We start from the raw sequence: 26,716 nt of genomic DNA on the forward strand, positions 1-26,716 counted from the left end.
TGTTCAAGTTGGTGGAGGCTCTGCAATGGTGTGGGGCATGTGCAGTTGTTGTGATATTGGGCCCCTGATATATCTAGATACGGCCCTGACAGGTGACACATACATAAGGATCCTGTCTGATCACCTGCATCTATTCATGTCCATTGTGCATTCCGATGGACTTGGGCAATTTCAACAGGACAATGCAACACCCCACACATCCAGAATTGCTACAGAATGGCTCCAGGAACACTCTTCTGAGTTTAAACACTTCCGCTGGTCACCAAACTCCCCACACATGACCATTATTGAGCACATTTGGGATGTATTGCAAATCTTACAGATTTATGGACAGCCATGAAGGATTCATGTTGTCAGTTCATTCCAGCACTACTTCAGACATTAGTCAAGTCCATGCCACATTGTGTTGCGGCACTTCTGTGTGCTTGTGGGAGCTCTTCAGTGTCTAATGCCACATAAAGTCTTCACACTCCAGTTAAGAACTGTAAAAGTTCTTTCAGTAAATCATTTTACTTTCCCACTAATCTGCATTGCCATCTATTTTTGCCATAGCTGTTGACTACTCCTATTTGGCCCTGTGACAACACTATACAGGGTGTCCCAGCTATCTTGTCCACCCAAAATATCTCTGGAACAATAACAGCTATTGGAAAACGACTTTCACCGGTATCAATGTAGGGCTGGGGCCCATGAAAGTACATATTTGGAAACATTCTAAAACGAAAGCATATGTGTTTTTAAACACAAACTTATGTTTTTTTTTTTAAATGGACCTCCTATATTTTTTCTTCAGCAATCCATAGCATGACAAAGCACATACACAATGGCGTTGATCGCATCACAATGTTCCCATTACATCCCGAGATATTGAGACGCAAAGTTGACGCTTGAAACACCCGACATGCGCTGCTAGCGCAAGTCCTGAGGCTCAGCCGTGAACCCCATGCTGCCCGTAATCGCAGCAGGACGGCAGCAGACCGTATTATTCGTTTCGGACCTCTTGATAAGTATGGAAGTGTGATTACGCATGTCAATCACATCGCGATTACGGGCAGCATGGGGTTCACGCCTGAGCCTCAGGACGCGCGCTAGCAGCGCATATCGGGTGTTTCAAGCGTCAACTTCGCGTCTTAATATCTCGGGATGTAACGGGAATATTGCGATGCAATCAACGCCATTGTGTATGTGCTTTGTCATGCTATGGATTGCTGAAGAAAAAATATAGGAGGTCCATTTAAAAAAACATAAGTTTGTGTTAAAAAACACATATGCTTTCGTTTTAGAATGTTTCCAAATATGTACATTCATGGGCCCCAGCCCTACATTGATACCGGTGAAAGTCGTTTCCCAATCGCTGTTATTGTTCCAGAGATATTTTGGGTGGACAAGATAGTTGGGACACCCTGTATAGTTGCAATGTGCAAGCAAGCCACCTCATAACAGCAAACTTTGGTGGTAACTGTTTCTCTTTCTGCCAAATTTATATGTTTAATGCCAAGTGAATTTGGTGAACACAAATCCCATTACTTTCCAACAATAAAATAATTAAGCAGGTCCACGTAAAAAGACAAAAAAAAGAGTGTTAATGTGATTTGCAATTCTGTCAGAATTGAGTCAGATGTTCAGAATAATGAGACACAACAGATTACCTCTTGGTACGCTATTGTTAAACATAGTTTAAATTACCTTGCAAGGGTACACCGCAAAGGAAGAAAGAAGGAAGATTAATGTTTAACAAAGATTAATGTTTAACATCCATAAAAGGCAAGGACATTAGAGGTGGAGCACAAGCTTGGATTGTTTTTAAATTTATCTTTGCTATCCATCTGTCATCTTATGTCATCAGATTTGTAACCATAAAGTTTGGTAGGAGACTTATTAGCCCTTTCTTGAGCTAAAGCCAGTGGCAATAATGTGTAATCAATGTATTTTTCCCACTAACAATATAATTAGGGGCGCTATTATTGCTTATGGACTGTAAGCATCCCTATTCAGAGAAGGGAGTTAATAACAAAAGCAAGCAACTTCAACACCCTGTAATACTTTTACAAGCAAATGTGTGGAGATCTACAGTGCATGATAGTAATGTCTTGTCATTCTCCTGAGCTCAATATCTCTCACCTAGGTGCGGGGACCCACTGCTAACATCGTTTTCCAATCAGACTGAAGTAGGGTATGGAGATATGCTTGTTCATGGTTCTGGAGTCATCAGTGGGTGTCCATAGTGTGTGCAGTGGTGCAGTGTAAAACATTGTTTTCTATTGCAAATTATCTGGTACAAGGTATGTTCCACAAGTAATGTAACACAATTTTATTTATGAAAGAAGCTTGCTTTTATTCAGTATTCCAGTACACCATTTTATTCCCCAATCTTTTGCTTACAGAAACCTATTTTTTCATCATAATCTCCATTCAATGTGATAGCTTTACGCAACCATACTGGGGGTGCCTGTATGCCTGCATTACCACTCTCCTAGCTGAGATCAGAGCCAACATATTGCTGCATCAATAACCTTTCCGCCATCCATGTACTGTTTCTTGTGGAGTGAATCTTTCATTAGACCAAACAGATGAAGTCAGGAGATGAAAGATCTGGGCTGTAGGGTGGATGAGGAAGAACAGTCCAGTGAAATTTGGCAAGCTCCTCTCGGATGCACAGACTTGTGAGGGGCCTTGCGTTCTCATGGAGAAGGAAAACTTTGTTTGCATTTTTGTAACAATGAGTATGCTGAAGTTGATTCTTCAGTTACCTGAGGGTAACACAATACACTTCAGAGTTGATCATTGCACTATAAGGGAGGACATCAGACAGAATAACTCCTTCAGAGTCCCAGAAGTCCATTGCCATTACTTCACCGGCTGATGGTGTGGCTTTGAAATTTTTCTTCAGAGAATTGATGGTGTGGTGCCGCTTCATATAATTGGCACAATCAGGCTCATAGCGCACAAGCAATTCTGCATGGGTGGTCCGTCGTTGACCTTTCTGGTCTTCTGTTGGACAGCGAGGAATCCAGTAGGCATACAACTTTGCGTACCCCAACTAGTGGACAAGTGGGTCAGCACTACCAACAGAGATGTCCAGTTGAGCAGTGAGGTGTTTGATTGTGGTCCATGGATCACATTGAATGAATGTGTCCACATGCTCCAATACTGTAGTAGTCACAGCTGTGTATAGCTGGCCAGCACCTGGGAATTGAATAGGTTTCCATGACCTTACTGTGATGATGACAGATGCTTCATCTAAAAGCTCACCAAGCTTTTGTTTACTGACATATCTCCATAGAGATTCTAGAAGTGCCTGTGAATATCAGTGATGCTCTGGTTTTCCCCAAAAGAAACTCAATGACCGCTCTCTGCTTGGAATACATCTCTGTTACCGATGCCATTTGTAGGCTGCGTATAATGCCTTCATCTGTCGGAACTTCATGAAACTACAGGGGCCAAAGTAGAAATAATCAACAATGCCCCACAACAAATTCAGCATTTTTGTCAACTGAAATTAGCCAAGAAAAAATGTGTTGCATTTCTTATTGGACATTGTGAGTGATCGAAATAACATTTTACAGTGGGGATCAATGACTCAAGCAGGGCAGTTTTCAAGACACTGCTTTCATATTCTGGAGGATGGAGTTTCCTCTGCCCAGCCATCTAAATTTAGGTTTTCTGAAGTTTTCCTAAATTATTTCAGGGGAATGCTGGGATGGTTCCTTTAGCAATGACACAGCCAACTACCTATCCTGCCCTCATAAAACGTACTTACAGATTTTGTGTGAATGTATATTAGAGCTTTTTTTTGTATTATGATGAAAAAGCTATAACACTGTGAGATGATACCTGGATGAATAAATAATTAAATTCACCCTGTTCTGTGCATCCCATGATGAAAGAGAAATTCCAGGCTTGTAGAAACTTTTAGGTTACACATTAATGAAGTTAAGTAGCTGTTGAAACTGCATTAGTAATTAACTAGACTTAGTTGATTTGATTTTTATTGAACTATAGTAAATAATTTGTGCTTAGTCAAATGAAATAAAATGAGTTACAATAATTTGGAACAAGCTATTGCTTCCTCAGTTATCTTTCATAGCTGTCATTTACTTCTTATTGTTAGCTTAGTATTTACATGACCAAATTGATATTTATCATGCAACATTTATACGTCACTCATAAGAAGAGAGACTTGTTTACAATTAACATTGTCACTTGTCACACGTCTAACAGAGATCTTCAGTTCTTGAATATTAATAATTAGATAATTTGTTTAGCAGAGGCTAAGAAGATGTGTCTCTGATTTTCTTCTGAACTTACACGAATGTTCAATTTCTTGCTTTATGTCAGCGTGTTGAAGGCCACCACAGCAGAATACAGAAAACAGTCCAAACTCTTTTTTTAAAGAGGTAAAGACTTTGCAGGTTTTCCTCTGTCCAGTTTTGTGTTAACAATGATTCATCGCCACCTGATTTTTATTAGTAGTAATCAATGCCAACAATGAGAAAATATATTTGGAAATGGATGCAAGAATTCTAAGATCTTTGAGTAGATCTCTGCAAGAAGTGTTGTTATCAACAATACTTTACAATGTAACCTTACAACTTATTTTATGTGATGAACAAATACTTATGATGCACAACCCAAGAAAATAATATAAGAAGACAACTGTGAGTGAAAATATCCTAAACAAGCCAACGTCAATGTCTTCAAGTCAACACAATAAAAGATGGCAAATTGAGTTTCTTAATTAATTTATCTGAATGTTGACACCATATTGACTTGTTACCTAGCTGGACCCCAATAAAGTTTAGTAGCTGTCTGCGGTGAACTGGTAGTGTACTCCTCAAACCACAGTAAGGTGCATAACAGAGAGTAGGTCCCATGGTAAGGTAGGGGGTAGTTGTATATTCCTAAAAGTCACCATTTAAAGCCAGTTCTTGAACTTACGCGTTGTAGGTGACCCAGTGCTTTGACTCGTAAGCTTGTGTATTCTGCATACTTTACAGCACTTTTTAATAGTCTATTAAAGTCATTGGAATGTCCTTTATGTAGTTTCGGAATAAGTGTTGACCAAATTGTGAGTTTAGTTTTATTCCAATGGTCTAATTTTCACAATCACAAATCATGATAAAGTTTGTTGTTTAGCCCTTCAAGGGCTTTATGACGTCACATATAGCTATCTGTAAAGAATCCCTTACAAAATTCAAACTGAGAGGCAATAAGCAAGTTACGCTGTGAAAAATGACGTAGTATGTTATTGTACATCACTTTCTTTTAAATAACTGGGAGAAGTGAAGTGGAACTGTAATTAGAGGTGACTTACTTTTTTTTATTTTTATAGATTAATGTCACTGCTGGATATTTAAATTATTTAGGAAATATGCCTTGACTCAAAGACTGACCACGAAGATAACTCAACTGTGGTCTAATCGAAAAGCCGTAAATTCAACTGAATACCTAGGTATTACAATTAGGAACTACTTAAATCGGACGGAACACATAGAAAATGTTGTGGGGAAGGATAACCAAAGACTGCGTTTTATTGGCAGGACACTTAGAAAATGTAACAGATCTACTAAGGAGACTACCTGCACTACGCTTGTCCGTCCTCTTTTAGAATACTGCCACGTGGTGAGGGATCCTTACCAGATAGGACTGACAGAGTAGCATGTTTTGTATTATCACAAAATATGGGAGAGAGTGTCACAGAAATGATGCATGATTTGGCCTGGACATCATTGAAGGAAAGGCATTTTTCGTTGCAACAGAATCTTCTCACTAAATTCCGATCACCAACTTTCTCCTCCGAATACAAAAATATTTCGTTGACACTGACCTAAATAGGGAGAAATGATCACCATGATAAAATAAGTGAAATCAGAGCTTGTACTGAAAGATATAGGTGTTCATTCTTTCTGCACGCTATACGAGATTGGAATAATAGAGAATTGTGAAGGTGGTTCGATGACCCCTCTGGCAGGCACTTAAATGTGATTTGCAGAGTATCGATGTAGATGTGATCTTATCAAGTCAGTTCAAGATATTAATGATCTGCTAGAACCACTGCCATATCCTGAAGAATTGCTGCTTTTCAGCAACATATGGTTTTTTTTTTGTAATATTCTGAAAGGCTTCTGAAATTAATGTTAGTGGGTGGTGTAAACAGCATTATCTCATGAATTTAATGTAAGATTTACATAAGGCTGTTACTTAGTAAGCACAATGTCTGCTACTTCTACGAGAAGGTAATAAATGAAAGAGGTGGCCTATGATATGAAATTAACATTTATGTCACAGCTATTATCTGGTAACTCCATTTTTGCGTTCTGCTTGGGGTGTTTTATATTTTGTGTCTAATACATGGTCCCTCCCCCAACATACTGGAGGATTTCACGACACACGTGGTAACTATACTTCTTCTCTTGATTGCAACACGTATTCTGAATTAGGAAGAGGTTTCTCACACCGGTATAAGATACTTTAAGCCCATGTGGTATCCATCCCTTTTCCATGCTTCTGTTTAATTGTACCTTTGTTTGAGGCAAAGGCAGGACTTAAAGAATGTTTAGGAAAAAGTTAAATTTTTTATCACTGCTGTCTGATTTCTAAATTTCTTTCCCGTGTTCTTCCCGATAATTATTGTGAAAAACTGCAACTGAGCCCTAGTTTCAGTTTAACCTATGTTCTATCATCAACATTTGACCTTAGCGCTCAAATATGGGATTTATCATCACTTCTAGACCTAAATTGCTAAGAAAAAACTGTCAATGGCTTCCGTACTATGACTTCCAATTTAGGTTGTGAACTTCACTATGGGAAATAATCCAAAGCTGGACATAAACAGCTCTGTGTTCATCAGTACCACCAAACCAAAAATTAATAGAAAAGTCACCACAAATAACTAGTCCCCAGTTCAGTCTACAGAACACCATCAAGGTGCCCTCTAACTGTTTTATGGAACTGTCAGTAGTACCATGTACATGTTTTTAAATCGATGGTTGGGGCCAGTCAGTCTAAAAACTGTTCAGTATAATATTCACTAATCTGTAGTCACTGGGACATAATACAAATTTGTGCATATATGGGTACTTCCCCTCTTCTTTTACTAACTGCACACTGTATGATAGTACCTTGTATCCGGCTACATGTATCTGTTCAATTTCTGTTATTAGCAAGCGAGATTCTGATAAGCATACCAACAGCGTTTGTACTTTTGTTTCCCTGTATTATAAATTCCTCATTTTTATTTATAAAGCTCGCTATGTGTTCATAGAAAATACTAAATGAACGTTATTTCAGATTTACTCCGATGACTGTAGATTTTTGCAGCATATACTGATAATGAAATCCTCTCAAGCTTTCATCTGGATTGCTGCACTGAAACTGTGTGAACTTTTGATTAGTGTCATACTCATCATCATCTGGAAAAAATGTCTAGATTATGCAGGCATCCCATACATATACACCTGATCAGTGGCCGTCTCTCACCATCCCTTCCCCCTAGTGAACTGTGGTGGGGAGTTCAAACTACTGTTCAACTCTCAGTTGCTCAGATTACCTGCATAATCTTGACATTTCACCAGAAGATAATGAGAGAGACACTGGGAGGGGAGGGGGGGGGCGGCTCTGTCTGTTAGAATTTACCTGGAGGGAAGAAGAAGAAGGTGGTGGTGGTGGTGGTGACAGAAGACAAATGAGGAGGAGGAGGAGAGGAAAAAAGTCAAAAGTCTGTAAATCATTGAGACAGGCTGGATACTGCTACCACCAGACTGGATGTTGGTAGCAGTTATTCAAGCAAGTAGCCTCTTTATTACAAGCATTCTGGTGTAGAACAATCTGCATTTGACACTAATGAGAGATGACACACAAGCATATCCATGCTCTGCATTAACACTTTCCACAAAATACTTCATACATGACTTGTCATAACATTCAAAGTGCCGTGATCTTCACAGAAGTGAGAAGTGCAGTCTCAACCTGGAGTCATCTAATTGGGGTTACAGTCCAAATTGTTGCCTGCAGACTAAGGTATAATAGCATGATTTTTTCCAAAGCATAAATCTTTCTTTACCTGGCTATTCCCTATCACTTGACTAAAAATATTTGGTAACCAAATAGTTCTGTACCACTAAACATTGCCCTTATGACTTCCTACCTAACACTGAGACCTTCTCAGTTCTTATACATTACCTTATCAACCTTAGCTTGCATCTTATACCATTGACTGTCAAACTGCTAGTGAACTAGTTGGGTTGCCTGAATACTTATGTCCATAGTCTCCTAAGAAGAGAAGGCATTGCAGACTGAAACTATCACTACAGTTAGCAATACACTAAGTGTACTGTGATGACATATTTAAAATATTCAACTCATTAAACAGTTGTCCACAAAATGATGATGAATGAGAACAAAATATCATCCTTACGGTACCCTTTTTTGTAAGGAAAATTTTCTTGCTTAAGTATGAGTTACTTGGGAATAATGAAAAAAATAAGCAAGGTATTTTAACTAATCATTTTCACTCTCAGACATTTACAAGGCATTAGGTACCTTAATGGGGTTGTTTGGAAAGCTCCAGGGCATTTTTTTTAAATTAAATTCTAATTTTTTGTTTCTTATTAACTTTAGTCAGTCTACAAAATTTATAACTGATACGTAACCTTTTGTCATGAGCTGAACCTTTTTATTTTCCTTTATTATTATTTTAAGAGATCATTTATACAAAACCAGTCAATACTTTTTATCAAGCCATTAACATCACTTAAAAGTTCCACGTTAGTAGACCATGTTCAATGCCTAAAACTTTCTTCTAATGTTTCCTCTCCAACTGTGGGAGACACCTTCAGAGGTAAAGTGGTGAACTGCAACCAGAACTTGACGGAGTGCCAAATACACGGGCAGTGTAGAGGGCACCACAGCCCATCATGTGACGTCGGCTATGAGATTATCTCTGGTAATGCCAACATTCTCAATTGAAAGTAATCGATCATCACTCTTCTGTTGCAATATTGAAATAAAAATTTTATCTAATTTAACCCTTCCTCTTTTCCATTAAAAATTATTATAGTGTTTATAAATATCAATAGCCTCTCTGTACATATGCACATGATAATGCAATGTTTTCGATATGACACTCATCTCAGTGAATTTTATTTCATGATCACACTCTTGGTAAAGATATTCTGCTACAGCGGATTTATCTGTATGTCCTAGACAGCAATTCCTCTTGTGTTCAACCAGATGGGTGTCAACACTTCTTTTTGTGATACCAATATAAACCAATCCACAACTACAAGAAATTTTATATAAGCCCTATGTAACCAAAGGATATCATACATCTTTTGCTGATCTTAAAACATTCTTTTATCTTCCTGGTGGGTCTGAACATAGCAACATAAGAATGACGATTTATTACTTTCAATTGAGAATGTTGGCATTACCAGAGTCTCATTGCTCCCTCGATTTCTGGTTGCAGTTCACCACTTTACCTCTGAAGATGTCTCCCGCAGTCAGAGAGAAATCTTTACGAGAAAGTTTTATACATTGACCACGGCCTACTCACCGGGCAGTTTTAAGTTATGTCAGTACCAGTCATGAAAGCTTACACTGTATGATTATTTGCATTGTCTTTTGCTTCTGTATTTCTCCTAGGATCAATTACAATATCTGTATCAGCTATAAAATGTACGAATGCAGCTTTTTTAGTGTTAAATGGTAGGTAATTTACATTTAAAAAACATAGTAACAACATAAGCTTTCTTATTTAGTTACTTTCTCTCACAGCTCATGGCCTGAGGTAGGCCTTTCTAGTTGATATCACTTGAAAATGCAACATAATCTATGAGTCCATTCACTAACGAGTATGTATTTACTAGCTCACTCTTAGCTTCACCTGTGCAAAGATTATCATTACAGGTTCTGCCACCTTCAACAACACCTGAAGGATGATTAATTATTGATATAAAACTGTATGGGCCAAATCATATTTCCAGGTCAATTTTTTTTAAGCAGAAGTCACTACAAAATCTATACGGAATTCACTACAATTATTAACTGTTGGTTATTACCTGACAGATAACATACTAAAAAATCAGGATACCAAGAAAACGCCTGCAAGTTTTCTAGTAACAATTTGCATATAATTACAACAGGCATTTACATTTTATAGTATTAGCTCACAATCACATGTATCTATGTGCTGATTAATGAAAAAAGTACTTCTTTTATTTTTCTGTTATTGTAACACCTTTTAAAGATGTGGCATTACTACTCTACATGAGGAGGAAGCCAATGCACAACCATTTACATCTCACTTTTTAATCCCTATCATTCCATGGTATTCAGACAGACACAGAACTAGTAATTGTTCCTTCAAACATCTCTGTGTTTGGTGCACAATGAAGAGTGATACATTTACTGTAAAGCTACTTCTTAAGTGAAACTAATGTAATACAATGTTTTACCTTATTGGTGAATTATTTGGAGTCAAAAATTTTTCTCTGATTTATGTTATAGCACAAAACTAAAGACATTTTCAATTGTGACATTTTCTTGTGAGAAAAGAAAACTTTGAAAATTTCTGTTGTAGCCTTCTGCATGTGTCAATTTCCAAACAAATGTCACTGTAAATCATATTAATGGTGTACAGGATAAAATTTTTCACATTTATTTTTCATGTACATTGTTTGAGTTAGTGTTGGCACATAAACAGTTATGCATAGAAGGTACGAAAGGATATATGTACCATACCAGATCTAAACTGCAAAGGCAGTGTGATGACATACTCCTTACACTACATTTTTGCATTAGTATGGCAGGAACTGAACCAAAACTGTCTTGTATAAGCTGTAAGTAAATCAAAATAAAAAAGGTCAACATGTAGCCATACTCACAAATTAGTTTGTTCTTTGAATGTAATAGGCCTCATTACACATCACAATCATTCATCTGACATGATACTAAGTAACTAACTAACAGGAAGGACAATCATCACATAATAGTTATTTCCAATTGCCAGTCCCAAACATTGTCATCATTTTCTTCAGACCAAATTGCATGGTAAGGAGCATGGATTGTATATTAATTAAACTTAAAACATACATTCTTCAAAATGTTGGGAGGTGATGAATGTGCTGTGACATTAGTTTTCGGTCTGAATATGACTGTTGTGAATATATGAAATGCAATTTTCAATGACTTTTATATGACTCTCAGGAATGAACATTTTATAAAAAGAAAATCTATATTGTTGGTGAGAGTGTTTCTGCATTAAAATATCATTGCTTTAAGAGGAGAAGTTAATTAGGTCATGAGCCTCATCTATTAAAATACTCTCAGTTTGTAAAACAGGTTCCTACACAAAATTATTTTCATTAAAAATTATCATTTAAAATAACTACAGATCACTGATGTAGGGCCAATTTTAAATCATTTCAACAATTTGAACATGCTCTCTTGCAAGAGTGCACATGTATTCAGTTGTGAATGAAGCTAGAGCTAGTGGAATATGAAAACTTTCAACACAACATTATAAAGGGCACCATTTTAAAAAATCAATGTATAGATACACAAAGACATAAGTCATGCCCAAAATGTTTCCATGTGGCAAAGCTTAGTTAAATATTTTAGTGTGTGTATAGGAAAGAGAAAGAAAATGAGTAATTTTAGTCAAACAGTCATGCATCTGGCACAAAAGAGGAAATGTGCTTCCTACTATGCAGCTATAAAAACAAGATATTCCATTGAGAATGAAACTAATAAAAAATAATTATTTTTGCACAGAGATTTGTTCCAAGAAAGTTCCAAACAACATTTTAGCAAAACACAGGTTAAACACATCACACGAGAAAATTGAAAGGCAAATTTTAAACCTTTGTCTCTTGATTAATAAAGAATTATTTATTTGAAATTGTGGAGTCTGTTATATTGGACACATCCGAAAAGTCAGACATCACATAGGATCCGCAGCAGTGATATATATATTATGTAAAGTGAAGGTGGTGGGGGAAGCAGGAAGAAAGGGAAGGACATAATGAATTCCTTCCATTTCCTTTCCTTTCTCCCCTCCTCCACCTTCAATTTATATATAGAATCATTTGTCATAAGTCCACCGCCGGTAGCTGAGTGGTCAGCGAGACAGAATGTCAATCCCAAGGTCCCGGGTTCGATTCCCGGCTGGGTCGGAGATTTTCTCCGCTCAGGGACTGGGTGTTGCATTGTACTAATCATCACCATTTCCTCCCCCATCGACGTGCAAGTCGCCGAAGTGGCGTCAAATCGAAAGACTTGCACCCGGCGAACGGTCTACCTGACGGGAGGCCCTAGTCACACAACATTTATTTTTATTTGTCAAGAAAATTAGTACTGATAACCAAACCAGAAATCCTTAAAAATTTACGTTTCTCAACCATAATTCACAAAACCATTTTATTTATTTATTTTTGATATATTTACAGAAGGGTTTCACAGTAAATAAAAACTCATGAGTACTTACTATTTCATATGAGCTATTTCCTGCAGCCGTTTTTCTTCCTCTGCTAAGTTCTTCATTTAACAGGTTAGTATATTCATTTCATTATTAAGACCTAATCATGTGTGCTTTTTCTCCTTTACACTTGTCATCCCTAAGTACTTACCTCTGTTGCTTTTTACTGCATGTGTATCCAACGTGAATGACCATATTTCTTTAGCTACTCAGCGGAGTCATAATGCAAATATTTACTACTATTTTTCAGTGCTCAAAGCGATTTCCTTTATCTGTGCCAAAACAATTGCGGCGCGGCCCTCTAAAAGGCAGGTGGGGAGGGCCGACGGCTTGGGCAGGGCCAAAGTGTTGCCTTGGGACCAGGGCCACTGGCTCGCGGAAGGGGGGGGGGGGGGGGGCAACACTTTGGGAGGCAGAGGTCGACGTTCTTGGGGGGGCAGGGGCCGACGGTTTTCGAGGGCAGGGGCCGACGGTTTTTTTTGGGGGCAGGGGCCGACAGTTTTCGGGGGCAGGGGCAACAGGTAGGAGGCCTGCACTGACTGGTTAAGGGGATCTGCGCCAACTGGTTGGGGGCAGGGGCCGACGTTTAGGGGATCCGCGCCAACTGTTTGGAGGGCAGGGGTTGACGTGTAGGGGATCTGTGTCAACTGGTTGGGGGGCAGGTGCCGACGTGTAGGGGATGTGTCAACTGGTTGGGGGGTAGGGGCCGACGTGTAGGGGATCTGTGTCAACTGGTTGGGGGGCAGGTGCCAACAAGTAGGGGATCTGCACCGACTGGTTGGGGGGCAGCGGCCGTCATGTGGGGATCTGCGTTGACTGGTTGGGGGGCAGGGGCCATCGTGTAGGGGATCTGTGCCAACTAGTTGGGGGGGGCAGGGGCCATCCTGTAGGGGATCTGCGCCAAGAGTGGGGGGGAGGGGGGAGAGGGGGGGGGTGGGTGGGTGAGAGCTGAGACTCGGGGTTGGGATTAGGGCTGAGAGTCGAGGGGGCATGGATGAGTGCCAAGTGTTAGCGTTGGGGGGGAGAGAACGGACGAGGGCCAAGGTTAGTCTCGGAGGGGTTGGGGGGGGGGGGGGGGTTTGGATGAGGGCCGAGTGTTTGGTGTTTGGGGGAGGGGGGATGGATGATGGATGAGTGCTAAGATGATGGCTACGCTTAGCATCGGGGGGGGGGGGGGGGGGAGGTCAGGGGGGAATGGATGAGGACCGAGCGCCGGGGGGGGGGGGGGGGGGGGGGGGGGGTCCTGGTTGTGATCGGTGAGGGGCCGAGCGTTGGCGGTGGGGGATGGATGACGGACAAGCGTTGGAGGGGGGGGGGAGTGAGGGACGAGGGTCGTGGGGGTTGGAGTAAGGGCATAGAGGGGCAGGTGAGGGCCAAGAGTCAGGATGGGGGAGTGAGGGGCGGGAGTTGGGGTGTGAGGGCCAAGATTGGGCGGGGGCGAGGGCCGAGTGTGTGGGGGCGAGGGCCGAGCGTGGGAGGGCGAGGGCCGAGTGTGGGAGGGCGAGGGCCGAGTGAAGGAGGGCGAGGGCCGAGTATGGGAGGGCGAGGGCCGAGTGTGAGAGCCAAGTGTGGGAGGGTGAAGGCTGAGAGCGTGGGAGGGTGAAGGGCAAGAATGGGGGGTGGGCAAGAGTGGGCGGGGTGAGGGCCGAGAGTGGGCGGGTCAAGGGCCAAGAAAAGGTGGGGCGACGGCCGAGAGTGATGGTGGTTGCGGGAGGTAGACCTGCGAGGGGGTACAGCCACGGTGGGGTGCGAGTGGCAAAAGTTGAGAGGGGAGACGTCAATGGTGGATGGACAAGAGAAGGGTGGGAGGTATGTGAGGAGGCAGTGAGGGCTGAATGGGGTGTTTCGGGAATTGGTGAGGACCTGAGGGAGGGGGGGCAGTAGGGGGGGGGGGGGAGGGGGCAAGGCCGATGGCCAAGGAAGGAGGGTCGAGAGGGGCCTAGAGCTTCATTACATGTAATTCTTTATAATTGGATCCCAATATTACATGAGGAAAGAGTACTTGGACTGCCTACATTCAAAAATTGAAGATTCATGTTAATGGATGACTAAATGTAATTTTTATTACAAGAATACCTATGTTCCTAAACCATACAAATAACAGTCTATCAGTTAAAGAGTGGTTATGTAAAAGTTAAGGATAAACTGTAGTTATTTATTAACCATACAGCTTGCACATTATTTGATTACCTACATTCAAAAACTTAAAGATTCTACTTAAGTACGGGACTAGATGTAGTTTTCAAAGCAAGCAGGTCTCTATGCATACAGCATAGAAATAAAAGATAGTGTGGTGACATAATTGTTCAAGACAATTGAACAAGAAGCCACTTCTTTTATACAGAAGCTTTCCAGCTAATTTTATATGTGAAATATGAAGTAAGACGAAAACAGTTTCTTAATGCAATGCTCAGATTTAATTTCTAGCAACGATTTCTCTTTATTAATGCATAGTTAGGTTAAGCGCAAGCAGATGGGAACAATGCCTCAGTTTCCCAAACATGGTTCAGAAGTTCTGACAAAAGTGTGTCCAGTCTCCTAGAAGTGTTAACTATAAACTAGGTATGAAACTGTTAAACAGAATTGAAAAATAAATTAAAAAAGAAATTCATGTTGAAAATCTTCCAAGATTGTTTACAAATTTCCTTTGTAGTTGCAATTAAGTAAAATATAACTGAGGAAAACTTCCCGTTGTTTATGAAAATTGTATTATTACAGGATTGCCACAAGTTTCCCAAGTGAAATTCCCTGATTTCCAGACAAGTTTTAGCATTTTTCCCCGACAAATTTTGAGACCTCACGTGTAAATAAAGACACAAGTTGAAAAAATGTAGGGACTTCTGTATTTTTAAATGTGTGAGCAAAAATCTTATGTACTAAAATCAACATCATCTGTAATTAACTGTTTTTAGATGGAGAAAACAAGCCAAATGGTATACATGTTTCATTAAGACCACTGATGTTATTTTATTTCAATAAAACAAAACACATTTGGTGGCAAAAATACACATTTCATTTGTGTCGCAAGACAGATTTAAAATACCTTCATTGATTTCAGACACAAGCTCACAAAAAAGTAGCCTCTTGAAAGAAGTGTATAAGGCAGGGAAGAGTTGTGTAAACCAATACTATAGGTGACTGTCAATATTCTGTTATGTTCATTATTGTTGGTTATTACCCACTGTGTTATGTCTATTATTTTACAGATTTTGTGTGGTTTTTCTTTTAAGAAATATGTGAGTACATAGCGTACAAACTGCCACAATTTTCTTCTTCTTATTATCCATATTTTCTAATATATAAATTACTTTTGAAGTGCCAAAATGTATTAGAATAAATAAAATGTTGCACTCTGCAATGTACTTGTGGTGAGACCGCCGCAATTCCTGAAATCCATTGCCCGTGGTCCTACCGAGGAGCACCACAGTCCTGGGTCCATGAATAAACAATGAAAATCCAACACAGTAGTCACACATAAACAGACCTGGCCTGCGGGCAGACTGGGGAGGCTAGATCCGATTGGCAGGACCTGCACATTAGTGGGAAATGATGGGCTTCAGATCGGTATGCCTGATCCTTTAGAGATACCTACAGAAATGGCCTGCAGTTTTGGCCTGTCATGGAAGTCCATTCATGTGGCCAACTATTCATATATCACAGACACCACGTTGAAGAAATGAGACCACAGTTATCAATCCATGTAGGCCTAATAGATAACTTGTGCGAATACCCTGAGCATCAATACTCATGAGGACAGGTAGCAACTCACCAAAAAATGATCGCTGAGCCACAGATAGGCACATAAAGAAAAGACAATCACACTATCACAACTAAATTTTTGGCCACAGCCTGTGTTACACAATCACTCAGATACAACTTGTGCACACATGACCACCATCTCCAACCGTTGTTTCAACAGTTTCTGAGAATCAGATCCAAACAAACCACTCCTCACGTCTCCCTACCTCCGTTGGCAGCTCCTAGGCTAATGGCAAGAAGTGGTGGCAGCACTGACTGCAAGCTGAGGGAATAGTACGGAGGGGAGAAGCAGCAAGAATGCGGGAGTAGGGAAGTGGCACACATACTCAGCTGCGCCCAGCCAGCAAGAGTGCATAACATCTCAGTAAGAAACAATTTCATCTATTAAGACAAAAATGAGATTCTTCCAGTGATTTTTTTTTTTTTTTCAAATTTCCCTGATATTTCCCTGACATGTCTGAAATTCTCTGATTTCCAGAACTGGGGCAACCCTGCACTGGGAAGTAACAGACCCAGAAGATTATATTTGAATACATAGATTGTTCATGACAAATCACATTAACTTCAGTGTAATTATTGTCTTTGAATGAAAGTATCATTTCTGTTCATCTTATTGCATATTTCCTTTAGTTACGTTCTGTACTCAACCGTAGCAGATTTTTCTACGTATGGTCCAAGTTTCATCGACCCATGCACTCGGCTGTGACATCATGCTAAAGATATTTCTTTCCTTAAGTTATACACACCAATGTATATAAGAAAGCATAAGCAACTGTTGTGTGGAGTGACCCACAATGTAAAAATAATTGTAATCACCAACTCCTTCAATAAAGTGTTTTGTTGAATACTCACACTATGAGACTATGGATGTGTGACCACATGTGAATTTTTTGAATAACACTGAAACAGTACGCATGTTGTATTATTTACTTTTATTATTTTTAAAAAATCATGATTGGTTTCCAACTTGAAAGGTCCATCATCAGATGGCAGTTCAAATTATATACAGAGAATATATAATTTTGTTGCTGACAATCTGATGCTGGTCCCCATTAGGACTCTGAGAAGTAACCAATTTTCATTCAACATCACAGTATCAGACACAGTCTTTCGGGAACAGGGAAGTATTTTCCACCTGAGTAGCATCCCCAAGAATTCATTTGTTCATTAAGAATCACGAAGGCTTGTTATAGTTTGTTACTAGGCAGGTATAAAAGAAATTCCAATTTCTTCCTTTAGCATTATCCACCACCAGTACACACAACATTGACAACAGTAGAACAGAACAGTCCAAATGAAATAACATCCCTCTATTAACATCAAAATGTAGAACGCACTAAATAAAAGACACACTGTCATCTGATGATCAACCTTTGAAGTTCAAAATTGGTATGAATTCTATTTTTGTCTGCTGTTTCCATTCTGGTAAGAAACTGAAATTCATTCTGAGATTTCTGAATAATTTCTAATCTATTGAATGTTCTTTGACATTATTTAACAAATGTAATGCTGCAGACGAGTTATAGGGTATGTAACTACTAGATTGTGATACACACACAGCTTCCCATAGAACAATTCAAATAGAATGCCTACTGCATTCAGTGTCTGCTAATTATTGATCACAGATTTTCCTTTACTGAAATGTGCCTACAAATAACCACAACGAAATGAAAGTAAAGTGGAAGGCCCAATACATCCTCTCTACTAACCATCCATGTGAATTTCTTGCAAGTTTTTCAAGAAAATATTTAAGCACTAGGAACAGACATTCCCCCTAGGAGGAGAGAAGATCAAACTCATGGGTAACCCTTGTCAACTCCTCCTCCTACACACACAGTTTTCTTCTTGTTCCATTTACATATGGAGCATGGGGAGAAAAGAACGACTGTTCAGATGCCTCTGTGTGTACTGTAATTACTCCAAACTCGTCCTTACAATCCATACAAGAGCGACACGTAGGGGGTTGTTGTATATTCCTAGTCACAGGTGGAAAACAAGGTCAGAGTGGACATTACTGGGTTCAGGAAAAAATTGTGTACTCTCCAAGAAAACAATCCAATATTTGTCTTAAGTGATTTACAGAGACTACAAGAAAACTGACACGTGAATGGTTGGCCAAGGAACCGAATCCTGTTCCTGCTGAATGAAATATCGTTTACTTTAACACTGTTCCATCAAGCTCAGTACATTACTACAAAAACCTTCCTTATTTAGCACAACTTCACCTACATGAAATGGTCTCTTAGAGCAAGGAACATCCCTTACAGCTTCTTTGATCTGCACATTCTACTTCATTGATTCCATGAATCATCAGTCCTCTATCATTATCTTTGCATCATTTTCCATTGATAAATTACACAGTGCACAGAAAATTGGACTATAAGCAGGTACACATTAGCAAAACTGATAGAATCTGGTTCCTGTTTAGTCCCTCTTGTTTTTGTGAATGACCTGTGAGTAGTTTATGTCAGTTATGGGCTTTGCACAGCTTCATCAAATTATCCTGAGCAATTTTAATTTCTGAAAGATTACAAAGTAATACTACATCTAACATTGATAATAAATCACTAGTCTGACTGAATTTGTGGTGCTGTATTGTGTGTGAGCCAAACATTTTAAATAGAGTAAACTAGCCACTAGCTTTACTCCAAAGTGCATTCAGATCTGTGACAATGGAGGGCATACTGTGTTATTGCACTGGTGTTGTTCAAACACACTTCACATTGATCACACTGATGGTAGAGGAACGATGGATGTTTACAATATGAAAATTTATAATCTATCACAGAATATACCACCACATGCTTGAAAATGAAAGTAGGATAACAGTTTCTACAAGAACATATTATACTTCATTGTTTTCACATTTTGTGAAGCAACACACACAGTGGTGGTGGGGAAAGAAAAATTGTTACTCCTCTCAGATTCAAGCATTAGAATAAATATTATTTCATATCACATTTGTGGTATTGCAGCATGGAAATGGATACAGTTGGCAGTTGTATATCACGAAATTAAGAGGAAATAAAACTTCTCTATACTGAACTTTTGGAAGCCTTGTTATAACGTTTTTCCCACAACAAACAACGATCACTTATATACCTACATTTTTATGACTGTATTGCCATAAAAATGGTTCAACGAAGGCTCATGTTACACTTCCGTGGCTCCATCATTTAGAAACAAGTTAGAGGTTTTAACAAAGCAATGGCTATATTTTAGCTCTACAGTGGTACTTAATACAATCGAACAGTGATATATAATTTACGAGCCCATAAATGTGAGAAATTGACCACTATCTGGTTACAAAACAAATGTCTTACGTTAGTGTGTTCTTACGATAAATACTTTTAAGTGTTACCTGTATTATTCAGAATGTGGGTCCGCAACATGTCCCCACTTGACAAATGTTTCACTTCGAAGTATTTTACAATCCTTGAAGAAATAGTACCCTTCCCAGATGCAGGGGCACCCATAATAACTGCACGAAATATCTGTGTCCTCATGGTTGCAATTACTTTCGAATCCGTGCTAATTCTTCTATGCTGTGTCACGCAACTAAGATAACGACAGATAACAGAATACAAACAGCCCTCACATTCAACAACGATTAGTTAATTTCAACAGTGATACAATTTCCCTCACTGAAGGTCGCAACGGTTATTTTCATGCTTGTTTCTATGGGAGATTAACAAAAATACACTGTCGGGGCAAAGTGCAATTGTTTCTCACAAATATTTGGGATATAAGATGATATAACAAATATTAAGTGTATGTCCCATTATGAGAGAGTTTAAAGAATCTATTACATGTATCGTATAGTCTTCTGTTTCACTTGTATCCACATTTTATTTATATTTAATTTTTTTGGCAACATTCGTTCAAACATATCCACCTTTCAATTTCCTGCCATATATCGCAAACATATCATCATATACAATCGATTAGATTCCGGATTTTGTGATATATTTCTTGAATCGATATGAAAACAACTTTCGACAAGCAAAGAAGAAAATGAATATGGTCAAGGACTCAAGGGGCTATAGCACTTCGTACGAGAGAGGCAGATTTATTATTATTATCATTATTATTAATCGTTCGATCATTTTGAGAGTTGTATGAGACACGTGAAATTAAGAAGGCGTGTCCAAGCTGTTACACAGTACAGACAATTTTGCACACAAAAAGAAACATCTGTATACAATTATTTTCAGTCCTTTGTGGTGGACACGCACAGTCAACGAGGGACGCTATGCCGTTAAGTGTGGTTAACCACAACAGCAGTACAACACTGAAGCGTAACAAGTTATGAGACATACGCTTCTTTAGCATGTAGTTGTAGTGGAATACTAGATCCATTTGATTGCGGCACCACTGGCGGTCTTTCAACACACCTTGTCAATGGATCTAAACCAAACATGAGGTTATTTTATCTTTGTTCGTATTATTATTAATAACTTACCAGAATATTAAACGCCTAACTTTTAATATTTTTGGGCCAGAATTACGAGTAATAATTTTACGCAAATAGTGTGTGTGTTCCTGAACACCGTCTAACCTGAACAGCGAATAAGCTTAATTATATTATTGTGTTGAAGGTAAACCTGTGTTCGTAAAAATAGTGTTAGAGAATGTTTTTACTATGTATATCATAAGACAAACTTCAATTTCTGAAAATAATATATTTTTTTAAAATTCCAGTCACTTTTATGACACCCATCTGCAATTTGAAGATAAAATATAGTGGAACATTTCCACAGAGGTGCCTAACAATGGAAGAAATACACCTAAAAAAATTAATCCACAGATACTGAAGAAGTAGCACGAATATATTCACACTTCAAGCAAATTTTCAGGAAGCTAATGAAACTAATGCAGCTTCGTTTTGGTTTTCAACACTTCACACTGTATTCCATAGATCTCTATTTGCATCTGCAAACGTATGTATTACTTCATTTTGTACCAGCCACGGCATTCAATCTCTTAAGGCATCCTCCTGATTAAGGCTGAAATGTCCTCTAGAGGAATCATCTCCCATTTTCTCAGGATCCTGTAGGGCCTCTGAATAGTGCTGACGAGCCCTTCACCTCAGATGATTCCACACATGGTCAACAGGATTCAAATTAAGGCTTCGTCCAGGCCGAGCCATAGCATGAATTGCATAAGCGGAATAAGAGTAACATATTCACAGTGAAATTCAAAGAATGCGATACATATAAGAAGTCATAATCAGGAATACAATGCGATGAAACCATCTTCCGCTCACTATGAAACGAAAACGATAGGCCACCAAGTACATAATTCTGCCAGTAGATGTCACATTCAGTACGTTGTTCTTTTCGAAACTTGTGAAAATGACGACAGTCTATTGTAACAGTCACCCTTTGGGTCAGATGGTCAGGGGCTGACGACGTTGTAAAGGGGAGGTGGTGACTTTACAGTGTGTTGGAAGCTGAGCTGTGGTGAGAGTTTCAGTCTGACCCTCAAAGATGCCAGTGAAACAGCGGTTTCTGAAATAATGTTTTGTTAACATGTTTGTTACAGCGAATACTATCCTCCTTGGTGCTCAGGAAATAGACGAGACTGCTCGCCCAGGGGTCGGTGAGAAATGCTGGACACAGTACTCAAACAGCTTGCCTAGTTTTGCGGCAGGTCAGGGACACTGCTTGACAGTGAGGCAACATAAGGGTGGCAGTGGGACCGCATGTGGTGACCAGTGGATGCACTGTGGTGAACTTCAAGGCCTCACTGCACTCTAAGAGGGATGTTTGCTTACACCTGTACCCACAGCATCTTCTGGATGGCATTTGTCGTGAATGTGGAAGCCTAGGTCTCCCTCAGCTTGTGTAGTGTACAGCCAGGAAGATGGTACAGGTACAGCTTGGGAGGTGGCAATCAAATGACCACCAAGCAGGTAGAGGATGGCAGCTTGCAGTTGGTCAGCTAGGCTCTTCACCAGAGAAAGGCCCTGTAGGTTTGCATCTTCTATCAGTCACGGCTGTGACATGTCAGGAGCGATGGCATGGAGTGTCGAAGTCCACCCACAACCAGCAGGCTGCACTCTCATAGTTGAAGTGTTCAGGCAGGCAGGAAACAGCACACCATCGTTCGTCAGCAGATCTAATCTGTAATTAGCGAAACTGTCTTTCCATCATGATCAGTGATGCAGACAGAATGAACAGACACAGTGAGGACGAGCTGTCCAAAACAGGGATATTTAAAGCCAGATCTGTAGAAACACTGGAACACGTGAGGCAATACTGACCTTACGACTTATCTTAGAAGAAAGATTAAGGAAAGGCAAACCTACGTTTCTAGCATTTGTAGACTTAGAGAAAGCTTTTGACAATGTTGACTGGAATACTCTCTTTCAAATTCTAAAGGTGGCAGGGGTAAAATACAGGGAGCGAAAGGCTATTTACAATTTGTACAGAAACCAGATGGCAGTTATGAGAGTCGAGGGACATGAAAGGGAAGCAGTGGTTGGGAAGGGAGTAAGACAGGGTTGTAGCCTCTCCCCGATGTTATTCAATCTGTATATTGAGCAAGCAGTAAAGGAAACAAAAGAAAAATTCGGAGTAGGTATTAAAATCCATGGAGAAGACATAAAAACTTTGAGGTTCGCCGATGACATTGTAATTCTGTCAGAGACAGCAAAGGACTTGGAAGAGTGGTTGAATGGAATGGACAGTGTCTTGAAAGGAGGATATAAGATGAACATCAACATAAGCAAAACGAGGATAACGGAATGTAGTCGAATTAAGTCGGGTGATGCTGAGGGAATTAGATTAGGAAATGAGACACTTAAAGTAGTAAAGGAGTTTTGCTATTTGGGGAGCAAAATAACTGATGATGGTCGAAGTAGAGAGGATATAAAATGTAGATTGGCAATGGCAAGGAAAGTGTTTCTGAAGAAGAGACATTTGTTAACATTGAGTATAGATTTAAGTGTCAGGAAGTCATTTCTGAAAGTATTTGTATGGAGTGTAGCCATGTATGGAAGTGAAACATGGACGATAAATAGTTTGGACAAGAAGAGAATAGAAGATTTCGAAATGTGGTTCTACAGAAGAATGCTGAAGATTAGATGGGTAGATCACATAACTAATGAGGAAGTATTGAATAGGATTGGGGAGAAGAGAAGTTTGTGGCACAACTTGACCAGAAGAAGGGATCGGTTGGTAGGACATGTTCTGAGGCATCAAGGGATCACCAATTTAGTATTGGAGGACAGTGTGGAGGGTAAAAATTCTAGAGGGAGACCCAGAGATGAATACACTAAGCAGATTCAGAAGGATGTAGGTTGCAGTAGATACTGGGAGATGAAGAAGCTTGCACAGGATAGATTAGCATGGAGAGCTGCATCAAACCAGTCTCAGGACTGAAGACCACAACAAGAACAACAACATCACGTCCATGTAGCAGGTTAGGTGGCCACTTGCTCTCGTTTAAACAGAGGTGTCAGTGATCCAGTCTGCACTGTGGTGTCTCAAGTATAGATGGTTTTCCCAGCCTCTGCATTCATCATCAGTACTAGCACGTCTTGGAATGGTGGAGCTTGGATATTGCATATTTTAACTCCGTACTGTAGAGTTTGCAGAACGACGTTTTGGGTGTTATAATACAGCACCATTTGCACACCCTGCAATAGTTCTGCTAGTTGTGTAGCAATGAGGCACAGGTTTTGCCCTGCTTTTGAAATACTGAGAGTCTTTGCGTGCTCTAGATTACGATGGTGACACGTGTTCAGAGTTTGACTTGGTTCTTTTACTGCAAGAGCTCCGAAAATTTATTAGAACTCCTGGAAACGGGGTGCTTCTCCAAGAAATTCACCTCGAATTTTAGGTTGGTGTCACCCTAGAACGACTTCACATAAATACACCATATTTACAATTATTGTCTAACAACTCACAAGAGTGGGTCTACTGCTCATTACCATTCCATTCCTTAATATCTAGTTTTAACCTCTAATTATTATAATCTGATAATAAGCATGACCATAAGTAAGCCTAGTTCTTGTTGTTTACATATGGTGTCAAGCCATTCCATGGAGATTTGAAGTAATGGTAAGTCTGGAGGGCTGGGAACTTTACACTAAAAGTGTACATAGAGCACACAAGTTGCTATAAGAAACATGGCTACACTAATAGTTAAAACACTGATAGTAATTACATTCCAAAGATGTTGTTCCGAAAAATTTTGAATATGACTGAACATCTGTTCCATAGTAATTGTCGTAGCGGTCTCTTATCAGTTAGAGAGCCCACAGAACCAACACCCAAGATGGGTTGCAAATCTCCTTGCAGAACTGCAGAGAGAAACATCACCAGCGGATATAAACAAAGTGGTTTTCCCAATAAACAAGGAACTACTTCTACGGCAACATGTGACAGTGTTCCACCTATCGGATCTCATATGACTCATGTAGTACTCCGCCAATCCGTCTTTATAAGCACGCCTGGACAGTCAGATAGGCAGTGTTTACTTCCTGCTAGGAACAGCTCCGCCCAGTACTTACGTCGGCCCTAGCATTCTATACACTCACCGCAGCATTGAAGTAGCACATTGTATTCTGTAATTGGTAGAGTAGATTTTGGTCAGTATTTTCTTCCATTGTCTTGTTTCCTTGCCTGGTTTTCCGCCACAAGAGTTGTGAGGTTTCCTTGTTGTTCTTGTGTTTAAAACTTAGTATATGCCAAGAAGGTGATTTTCTTTAATTATAATAAATTGTGTTCAAATTGACTGTTAGTTCTTTCCTGCCGACCGCAAAACAGTGCAGTTATTGGCAACAAGGATAAAACTTGCATTTTCAAACGAAATGGTCTCCTCCGAGGAACTTCTTCAGTCCTTAGTGGAAACTCTACAGCAAATTCAGGCAATGCACACACATTGAGAACTTCGCCCTCACTCGACAGCGTTGCAAGAGGTAGCTCATAGAATTGATTCCATCGCAGGTAAATTGAACACTTTGCATGTGGTTCCACCGAAGTTTATGGCTTTCGATAAGTCTGTCGAACTATGATCAAATTATGTCGAACAGTTGGAACAACACATACTGGCATGTGGGATCCATGATGAAAATCGAAGTCGGGCTTTTTTTTAGCAACAGTCGGCTCATAGGTGTATCGTATAATTCAACAATTGAACCCTGAGCAGTCTCCTCACGATCGCTCATTTACCCATATCAAGGGCTGCTTTTTTGAATACTTTGACGCACAAATACAGATCACCTCTGCCCGTCAGACTTCCTTTTCTTGTCGAAAGTCATCAGGTCAGACTTATTGGGAATGGATTACGATGCTCCAGGGTCTCTGCAGCAGTTGTAAATTCCAGTGCGCCAACGTGGCCTGCAAGCAGTCTTATGCCTCTTCGTTGATTCACGATGTGGTGGTGTTTCACGCACCAGACGAGGGTCTTTGGGCTGATATTTTGAAGTTACAGGACTCACCCCTCGACAGCTGTCTGCCAATCATTTGTGGGTTTGAACAGTCTCACCAGCTATAACCACCATGTCTTGATCCAGCTGTTTTCGCGGCTCGCCAGTTGCCTAGCGCTGAGTGGGAGTCTCGTCGATCCGTTGGTACATTTCGTGACAGGAAGTCTTTCACCTGGCTTCCATCCTATCCAGACTGTTTCCAGACTCACCGATAGACGGCTTGCAACCGAGCTGGTCATATCGCCATGGTATGTCAGGCTTTGCAGAAACATCATATAGATGCCACGCTTCCAGCGGACACACAGGCTCGTTACGACTTGTCACCTCAGGACCAGAAAGCCCCACATTCCATTGATGGACAAGTATTCTCCATCGTTCCCCATTTGGATGCCCGTTTTCTTCTTACCTTGGAGGTCGCGTATATCCTGGTGGTCTTCCAAATTGACACGGCATCATCCGTTTCTATTGTGGATGGTGCCACATACCAATGCTTGGGCTCGCCGGCTTTATCCCTATACATTCGCTCCTTGTGCAGTTTCAGTAATCACTCTATATCAGTCTACGGCGTGATTTCCACACAAATCTCTTACAACGGTCGTTCCTTCACCGCTAAGTTTTTGGTGGTCGGATCTCCTGGCGCTACTAACCTTCTGGGTGTGGACATTTTTGGTCGTCTGGGTTTACCAGTGCAGGATGTGGTACAATTTGTGTCAATTCCCTCACCGGATACCCTCCTCGCCCCATTGCTCAGCAAATACGAAACGTTGTTCTCATCCTCGACACCAGATGTGAAGGGTCTCACCGCGCATGTTATACTTCTTCCCTCTCCTGTTCCGCGTTATTTTAAGGGTCGCCCAGTCCCCTTTGCTCTCAGAGACAGGCTCCAGGTGGAACTTCACCGCTTACAAGGCGAAGGCATCCTTTCTCTCGTCAAGCACGGTCGCTGGGTGACGCCTATTTTGATAGTCTAGAAGCCAAACAGTGCTTTACGCATCTGTGGCAATTTTAAGGTCATGACCAAATCTCAGTCTGTAATCGATGCATAT

General features: G+C 40.2%; 1 protein-coding gene across 1 annotated transcript in view; it reads right to left on the reverse strand.

The window, feature by feature from the left end:
* The window catches only part of LOC124555405 (GTP:AMP phosphotransferase AK3, mitochondrial), an 88,676-nt gene extending 68,690 nt beyond the window's left edge, over positions 1–19,986 (reverse strand). Inside the window, exon 1 of the mRNA XM_047129302.1 lies at positions 19,596–19,986. Within this exon, the coding sequence (XP_046985258.1) occupies positions 19,596–19,740 (145 nt within the window). The 5' untranslated portion in view covers positions 19,741–19,986. The remainder of the gene's footprint in view (positions 1–19,595) is intronic.
* Between the last annotated feature and the right edge of the window lie 6,730 nt (positions 19,987–26,716).

This window comes from Schistocerca americana, chromosome X, assembly GCF_021461395.2.
Source record: "Schistocerca americana isolate TAMUIC-IGC-003095 chromosome X, iqSchAmer2.1, whole genome shotgun sequence".
Lineage (NCBI taxonomy): Eukaryota > Metazoa > Arthropoda > Insecta > Orthoptera > Acrididae > Schistocerca > Schistocerca americana.